This window comes from Triticum urartu, chromosome 1A, assembly GCF_056163025.1.
Source record: "Triticum urartu cultivar PI428250 chromosome 1A, HENAU_Tu73, whole genome shotgun sequence".
Taxonomy (NCBI): Eukaryota; Viridiplantae; Streptophyta; class Magnoliopsida; order Poales; family Poaceae; genus Triticum; species Triticum urartu.
The window spans coordinates 116,201,492-116,210,809 of NC_141873.1; the positions used below are offsets into that span (position 1 = coordinate 116,201,492).

General features: G+C 46.9%; 1 protein-coding gene across 1 annotated transcript; it reads right to left on the bottom strand.

The window, feature by feature from the left end:
• Window positions 1-857: 857 nt before the first annotated feature.
• Window positions 858-5,421, bottom strand: LOC125516124 (uncharacterized). The gene is made up of 5 exons (XM_087537950.1): window positions 5,233-5,421; window positions 3,065-3,186; window positions 2,351-2,412; window positions 1,564-1,638; window positions 858-1,377 (listed from the first exon to the last, which is right to left on the bottom strand). Exons 1-5 carry the CDS (start codon window positions 5,419-5,421, stop codon window positions 1,235-1,237), a joined length of 591 nt encoding a protein of 196 aa, XP_087394076.1. The 3' UTR covers window positions 858-1,234.
• Between the last annotated feature and the right edge of the window lie 3,897 nt (window positions 5,422-9,318).

Below are 9,318 nucleotides of genomic sequence, written 5' to 3' on the forward strand. Positions count from 1 at the left end.
GGCTTTGCCCGGCGGCAGCGAGGAAGAGAGATCGGGGGAGGGACGAGGACGCGGCGGCGCTAGGGTTCCCCCCGGTCGCCGCGCAGGGGCGACACGGGAGGAGTCGGGAGGAGATCATCTTTCCTTCTTGCTTTGACGTACGTACATCATTTCCTCTCATCTCAAGTACATATAGACAAAGCTACCTACGCGGCTACGCCCACTTCTTCCTCCCTCCTTCGTCTGCTTTACTGAAGTGGAGAAATGCATGTCTAGTAGTGATCGTTTCGTGTAAGTAGGCAGTATCCGTTTTGGGCATGTTGGCTACTTGAGGAACGCAGAGGCCCCTTACGTGTCGACCTCCCTGCGGTGTGTTTGCTGCGCGAAAGTGCCAGCTGAATTTCAACACAAGTCGGAACTCATGCCACACCTAGCAAGTGGATGCACAGAAGACGGCATGCACCTCGACACCGCAGGGAAGATCGTCGAAGGAGTGAGTTTGTATATGGTCAAACTTCTAAAGTTTCCCGGAAGATCGTCAAGGGGGTGATCATGAAAGGGCGGAAGACCTCGTCTAGTAGTTTAGGCCAGGATTTTTAGTCCTCTCGCAGGGGTGGCCGTTTAGCAGGGTGCTGGCGCTTCATCTTTGAAGCCATGTCAACTGAAATATTCTAATGAAATTCGAGCTTTGATCATCATACACAGAAACTTGCAGGTATTGTCTTATTGTCTTGATCTAGCATCATGGAGAACGAATCATCTAGAGTTGGTTTTCCGGGCTCTGGTCTTTCTCGAGTTCGTTCACAACAAAGTTTGCCAGGCGGTAAAGGTTTTTCTTTCTTTCTCAAGTCATTACGCCTCTAAAACTTTTGAAGATCTCCACAACAAAGCACAGGGTGTCTTGTAATTTTTATGTAAGTAGTCTCTCCCACTACGCACTTATTTCTATCTAGATAAAGCTTCTCCCACATAAAGACACATCGTCATACATGTCGATGCCATTAGTTTTAGATTTCTTGTACGGATGCAGAAACACAGTTCAAGCAAGTATAGAACACACGCACGAGACATGACATTATCATGGAGGCCGAATAATCTAGCTACTCCGTCTTGGAGGAACCAATGACTGCAACCTGAGCTTCAATGCAGCACTTTGTCTTCACGAGATAACCTTTTGAGGAGTCCTTGAAGTCTTCCAGCGATATGAACTTCTCCCATCCCCATGTCAAGGCGCGATTGTTGAACGGCAAACTGCCTACCCCCCCTTGACTGCAACCTGAGCTTCAATGCAGCACTTTGTCTTCACGAGATAACCTTTTGAGGAGTCCTTGAAGTCTTCCAGCGATATGAACTTCTCCCATCCCCATGTCAAGGCGCGATTGTTGAACTGCAACCTGCCTAACCTTGTTTATAAGCTGAACAATCTAGTTGCAGTTCAAGCAAGAAGCAAAAAAAAGAAATCTTTACAGCCACGACAAACAACAATGCTTGCATCATTATGACGGCATCAAATGGTCACAATGTATAGCAGCTCAAATTATTATCACACGAGTGGCCAGTAAGAAGCACAAAATAAACCCTTACTTGAACCAGTAACACATGAGTTGTCAATAAGTCTTGCCTCCTTGGATTTCAGACTCTGCCCGTGGTTTGAGCTGCCTGAAACGACAACAATCCTTGCATCAGTAATAGCACCAGAGGATCACAATAGAAGCTCAAATTACAACTACAGGCCGCAACCCGGGAGACAAAAAGGCGACAATGATTGATCCGTTAGATTAGTGCAGTATTGTCAATGAATGCGATGTACTGTTGTTCTTCTAGCTTTGTACACACGAATATGATGAAGAATGGCAAATTTAGCTGTGCTAGAATTACTCAGCAAATGGGTTAAGATTTCTACTTGCTTCTTCCCAGGGACTTTGGACAGACGCAAACCTTTTTTTTTTGCGATCTTGGACTGAGGCAAACTGATGGAAGAAAGTCCAAGTAGTACTGGGAATTTCCTAACATACATATGATGGTTACTTTGGCTAAACAGGAGGTGAATGAAAAGGATGAACATCTTCTTTTGTTTTTTGTGAATGAGGATGAACATCTTCTTTGGTTGTCTTTCAGTAAAATAATTCAGTACTTAATATATGATTTTGTGAACAGTCTGAACCTTGTTTATAAGATGAACCATCTAGGCCAATTCAAGTAAGAGGCAGAAAAGAAAAAGGGACTTGAAAGAAATCCTTACAGCCACCAGAAAAAAGTGATGCTTGCACCAGTATCACAACAGATAACATGATATAGCAGTTCAAACAAATTATTATCACAAGTTGCCCAGTAAGAAGCAAAAGTAAGCTAGTTCAAAAGAAATCCTTACTGCTGGCGCCGGTAACACAGGAGTTGCCCATAGCTCTTGCACTTCCTCTCTCCAGGGATCCTCTGCAATCGAAATCAATCACAATGTCATTAATCAACAATATATACTCTCCGTTAAGAACATACAGATTTTACCCGCAAAAAAAGAAGAACATACAGAGTTGTGGCACTTTAGAAACGAACGAACATGACAATCTCAAAAGGCAGTGCAGATCTCAACCAAATAATTACCGCCAAAACGGGAAATGGAGATCAAGAGTACAGCCGAAAGAAGGAAATTGTACGTAATAAAGAGATGGCAAGCAAGCCTTCCAAAAAAATATGGCAAGTTCGCCTCTTTACTTTTCTTCTCCCAACCTCGCACTCACAGTATGAAATTAGATCTGTGCAATTAGAGACAAAAGAACATGGTAATCTTGGAAGGCAGTGAAGGCCTCAACCAAAATAACTGTTGGTGAACGGAGAGGACCGAAAAAGAAGATCAAGATAGAGCTCCACAAACCAAGCAGGCTGGAAAGAAATGGAGCGCCTCAATCTTGATCTGTAAAAAAAGCCGTATAAGAAAACGCAGGAGCTTGCGTTGGAAAACACCCAAAAAAACAGATTGCAAGTTCCCCCGTTCCATTTCGTCTCCCAGCTCACAGTAATAACGTACGTCGAAGAGACGAAAGGGCTGGCGGTCGGGGGTGGGGTCGGGGTCGGAGGCGGAGCGTACCTCTCGCAGACGACGCGGTGCCTTAGTTGTTGCAGACGAAGCAGCAAGGGTTTTATGAAGGTAGGGGTGGAAATTGGTAACGGATAATCCGAAATATCCGATATTCGTATTTGAGAAAATGCCTATTCGTATCCGAAACATCCGTATCCGGACCAAAATGGAAATGGAAATTATCCATATCTGAATTTATTAAACAAATAAAAAATAAAATATGGTAAGAGATTTTGAGACAAATATGGATATGGAAGTGGATATATCCGTATCCGAATAAGATTATGGGAGGTAATTTTCAAAATTCTAGACCCAATATTCCAATTATCCAACATAAAAGCCAAATAAGTGGTCAAATTTTACTATTTATATGATTAAACTTATAAATTACTATGCATTACAATAGTATTTATTAATAAACCTATTTATCATTGACTTATTGTATGTCACAAGTTGATTATTTCAGGTCACATAGGTATCGACTAATTTACTTAAGCAATATGTTAATATTATTCGTATCCGTTCCGAATCAAGAAAATATCCGATACGTATCCGTATTCGAATAATATCCGAGCCGCATCCGTATCCGATAACATCCGTATTCGGATTCGTATTCGTTTTGAAAATATGAAAATGGAAGTGGCAAGAGCACTATCCGATCCGCATCCGATCCGTTTCCACCCCTATATGGAGGTGATGGGTCTGATTGGGCGGAGTCCGTGGGGCTCGGGCAGCTCAATTATGCTACACTTACAGAATGAATGCTATAGAGTACATACACAAAGGTTACGCCGTTACGGGCAGGCTGCGTTGCGCTGCCATTCCGTGATTTTTCGTTGTGTCCCCGTAGTCCTGGCCATGGGCAGCCCGTCCCGGACGGCTCGAAAAAGCCCGACCCGGTTGGGCTGGGCCTAGGCCCGTCATATTCGCCGTTTAAGGAAGACGCCCGGCCCGAGGCCCGGCGGGCTTTTAGCATGATGGGCCGGGCTCAGGCCTGATTTAGGCCCAACGGTCGGGTCGGGTCGGGTTCGAGCATGGGATTTTGCATAGGGCTTTGGTAGGCCCGGTCTGGCCCGATAGATGGCTAGGTATATGGGGCTGTTTTGTTGCTACCTTGAGAAAAATCTGCCTAGCCAGAGGGAAGGCGGACACTAGCCTGAACCTTGTTTGGTTGGCAGTCTGAGCACTCTTATAGCTAACCTGACCTAAGTACACAGACACACAATTAGCCGGAGTCAGGCCACCAAAATCGGAGGCCTGAGCTTCAGGCACGCACATGCAAATATATTTTAATGGTTGATCAGTGTGCTTTATTCACCCATAGTGCATGCAGCTAGCAATCATTGCACCTATCATTTTTTATTTTCTCAGGCTCAGGCACGAACCAAACAGCACTTGGTCGAAGCTGCCTAGTCGAGTTAAAAGCACAGCAATCTCAGGCTACACTCAGGCATGTAATTTTCTCAGGCATGGTGCTCAGGGCACCAACCAAACAGCCCCTATGTCCCCACGTCGTGATTTCGATCGAGCTAACCCAAAGGTGCCACATTTGTCCGTAAACTTCAATCCATAAGCAGGTGTCCGTAGCCGTTGCAACTATGGCCATAAGAGCATCTATAGTAGACCCCTTAAAAACGGTCAAATTCGTAAAAAAAATAACGCATTTACAGTTTATGTCGTAAAAAGGGTACCTAGGAGATCTCGTAAAGTTCGATCGACCCTTAAGGGGTCTGCTAGAGATGCTTTAAGGCCAACTCCAACACACGACCCCAAACATACGTCGTTTTATATGGATTTTGTCCGTTTGGGTGGGTTGAAGGCGCGCTGGCCAGCCGTGCCTGACCAAATCTGACTAGTGCACCAACCGGCCAGCGCATTTCGTCCGGGCGCCAAAACTATTTGCAAGAAAATAAAATCTAAAATTAGGGGTCGGGGCCATAGTCATGCCATCGGCCATAGTTCTTGCCAGCCAGAGTGCCAGCGGCTGGTATACATGCCAATCAACAAAAAATCGCCTCGAGTTCATGTCAACACACCTGTCAGCACACAAAAGCAGTCATAGTTTTTGCATCGCGGCCCTAGTTCATGCCTGCACACAATTCCGGCATACAAAATGATGGCGCTCTCGGCCATAGCTCAATCATCTAGCTCAAGCATCTCCTTTTGCTTCTTCTCACCGTGGCCTTCTCCTTGGGGACACCTTTGCTCAAGTCAAACGTCATGATCTCCACCTCCTTTGCCATGAAAGCGAGTGCAACCTCTTTTGCTTTGGTCTTTGCATTGTTCGCCTCAATCTCGAGCTTCTTGGTTTGGATGTTCACCTCGATCTCGAGTTTCTTCTTTTGTATCTCAATGTAAACCTTCATTCTCTTCTCTTCCTCTTGGTGCTTCCTCTCCTCCCTTGCTTACTTTTGGGTCATCATGCCTTGCAAAGACCAAAGCACGATGTAAATCGAATGTAAAACGAATGTCGCCACATCACGCTTCCCGTCCACCTTGGAGTTGGTCTTGCCCCTTGATCGCTTCTCCCCTTCTTCATGATCAACCACGGTCGTCGGCCCTCCATTCTTATTTTGGGCGGCATATTGCTCCTTGAACTTGGGGCAATTCCAAATGATCGTCCAATAATGAGTGAGGGTGAATGGCTTGTTTCTATGTTGTGCCTTGAAAGCTTCCAAAGTTCGGAATGCGTACAAATAAAAGTGATAGCCATAATGTAATAGTGAAGGGCACAATGCAACATACATGAAAGTGCATATGAACAAAGAGAACAAATTGTATACCATGTCGCTCACGCCTAGGCCACTCACGGGATGGCCTTGGATGCTCTCAAGGGTGGCACAAAACTTGTTGCATTCTTGTTGGATGAACCCCCACCTCTTTTGGATTGAATCGACGCAACGGTTGCTCGAAAACTTGTAGGGCGGTAACTTCTAAAGGAAATATGACCTAGAGGCAATAATAAAGTTGTTATTTTATATTTCCTTATTGATGATAAAGGCTTATTATTCATGCTAGAATTGTATTGATCGCAAACTTAAATACATGTGTGAATACATAAACAAATACCGTGTCCCTAGTAAGCCTCTACTAGACTAGCTCATTGATCAAAGATGGTTAAGATTTCCTAACCATAGACATGTGTTGTCATTTCATAACGGGATCACATCATTAGGATAATGATGTGATTGACAAGACCCATCCGTTAGCTTAGAAAATTGATCGTTCAATTTATTGCTATTGCTTTCTTAATGTCAAATACATATTCCTTCGACTATGAGATTATGCAACTCCCGGATACCGGAGGAATACCTTGTGTGCTATCAAACATCACAACATAACTGGGTGATCATAAAGATGCTCTACAGGTATCTCCGAAGGTGTTTCTTGAGTTCGCATAGATCGAGATTAGGATTTGTCGCTCCGAGTGTCGGAGAGGTATCTCTGGGCCCTCTCGGTAATACACATCATAAGAAGCCTTGCAAGAAAAGTGACTAAGGAGTTAGTTACGAGATGATGTATTAGAAAACGAGTAAAGAGACTTGCTGGTAAGGAGATTAAACTAGGTATGAAGATACCGACGATCGAATCTCGGGCAATTAACATACCGATGGACAAAGGGAATTACGTATGTTGTCATAAGGTTCGACCGATAAAGATCTTCGTAGAATATGTTGGAGCCAATATGGGCATCCAGGTTCCACTATTGGTTATTGACAGGAGAGGTGTCTCCGTCATGTCTACATAGTTCTCGAACCTATAGGGTCTGCACGCTTAACGTTCATTGACGATGTAGTGTTATATGAGTTATATGATTTGGTGACCGAATGTTGTTTGGAGTCCTGGATCAGATCACGGACATGGCGAGGAGATCCAAAATGGTCCGGAGGTAAAGATTGATATATAGGACGATGATATTCGGACACCGAAAGAGTTTGGGAGTGCACCGAGTAGTCATTGGATCGCCGGAAGGGGTTCAGGACACCCCCGGTAGGTGTATGGGCCGAATGGGCCAAGGGGGGACAGACTAGCCCACAAGGGAGCTGGCGCGCCCCTCTCCTCGGCCGCCGACCCTAGGGAAGGAAAGGGGGGAGGGATAGCCCCTCCTGCCTTCCCCTTCTCATGGGAGAAAGGAAAGGGGGCACCTCCCTCCCCTGCCTTTCCCCGCTCACCTAATATGGAAAGGGGGCGCGGCTTGGGGAGGACCCTAGGTAGGATTCGGCCTACTTGGGGCGCCTCCTTGGCTGCTCCTCCGTCCCCCACCTATATATATGTGGGAGCGGGGTGCCACACATAACAACGACAATCTCTTAGCCGTGTGCGGCGCCCCCTCCATAGTTTCACCCCTCGGTCATATTTTCGTAGTGCTTAGGCGAAGCCCTACGGAGATAGCATCACCACCACCGTTATCACGCCATCGTGCTGCCGGAACTCATCCACTACTTCACCGTCTTGCTGGATCAAGAAGCAGAGGACGTCACCGAGCTGAACGCGAAGGTGTCGTACATTCGGTAGTTGATCGGTTGGATCACGAAGAAGTTCAACTACATCAATCGCGTTAACAAACGCTTCCTCTTACAATCTACGAGGGTACCTAGACACATTCTCCCCTTGTCGTGGTTCTAAGTCTGACAGTAAAGTAGGGGGTAGGAATGTAGAGGCAAGATCCTAGCTACGGTGAGATTGTGCACGCAAGATGTACGAGTTCAGGCCCTTCGCGGTGGAAGTAATAGCCCTATGTCTCGGTTCCCGGAGGCTCGGTCGATTGGATTATGTGTGAAGTTACAGGGGATGCGAACCCTTGTCCCAGTGGAGGGGGGCGGCTTATATAAAGTGCGCCAGGACCCCGGCCAGCCCACGTTACAAGGGTTCAATGTACATAAAGAGGAGACGTTACTGGTAACATCAGCATTAAAGTGATATAAATGACCCTTAAGACTACGGAGTGAACGCCTGATTGTTGCCATCCTGAGTGGCCTTTGATCTTCTACGCTCCGAGTGGTTTGTGATGTGGTCGAATGGAATTGGGTTATCCGAGTGGACCTCATGGTCGAGTGGGTTGCACCTTGAAGTAATTCCAGTCGGTAAAATTTGCTGTCTTTTGGATGTCTTTAACTATAGGGCAGTGTCCTTGGGAAGGGTGCTTAGATCAGGTCTATTGTCCTACCACAGGTACACGGCACCGTCATTAGCCCCCGAATGGTTCTGGGTTCGAGTGGAAAATGAAGTTGACAATGGTTCCGATCCAACCTTTACGTTGAGGAAGCATATGAGTGGATTGGTAAACCATGCAACGGCTTCGACTTCGTCTTCCAGTCGCCTTGAGCCATTCAGAAGTTGTCAAGTGAAGTTTCTACGGATGAGTTTTGAATGTTAGTGTTGCACGAAATCTTCGGTGTGATTGGCTGCTCTGCCGTTCCCGGATCTGGCGGGATGCGAAATTTGGGGAAGTGCGCGGGACGGAGAGGGCCGTGGTAATCAAAGCAGAATAGGCAGGGGCTCCTCGATCTCCACGCCACCTTTTTCGCCACGTATTGCGCGCGCCTGTTGTGGGATTTAACAGGATTGCCTGGGTCCACCGATCAGCCACTCGGGGAGTGGGGCCATAGAAGGCGCTGAGGCCGCTGCCTTTGCACTGTGCGCTCCATTCTCATCCTCCTTCCTCTGCTCCCCATTGCTTCCGCCCCCGCTCTCGGCGCTGCCGCCCACCTCAAGCTCGCTCCACCGCAATGGGGAAGGACAAGACCGCCACTCTGGAGCGCGCGAAGAAAGCGAAGGCGTAGGCGAAGGGGAAGAAGACGAGCCGGGGCGGGTCATCATCCAGGGCGACTGGATCCGGTCGACCATCGTGAAAGAGGACATGGAGGATCTGGTTGACGGAGGGCTGATCGCCAACGAGTCATGGCGGCTTCCGAGGGACGAGACCGAGCCGCGACCGCAAGAGGGTGAGTGCATACTACTCGCGACCCACGTTGACCGCGGTTTTCTCTGCCCCCATCCTTTCTTCCGGGGTTTTCTGAATTTCTTTGGAGCTCAACTTCATCACTTTTCCCCCAACACTATCACATACCTCGCTGCCTATGTATCTATGTGCGAGAACTTTCTAGGTTGTCGACCACACTGGGGCCTCTTCAAACATATTTTCACCTGCCGCTCTCAGTCGGTTAAAAAGGCCAATCCGAGTGATGAGAGGACACACGTGATTCAGATGTGTGGGGGATTAGGGATTCAGATGAGGAATAAAATCACTTTCCCTGCCATGA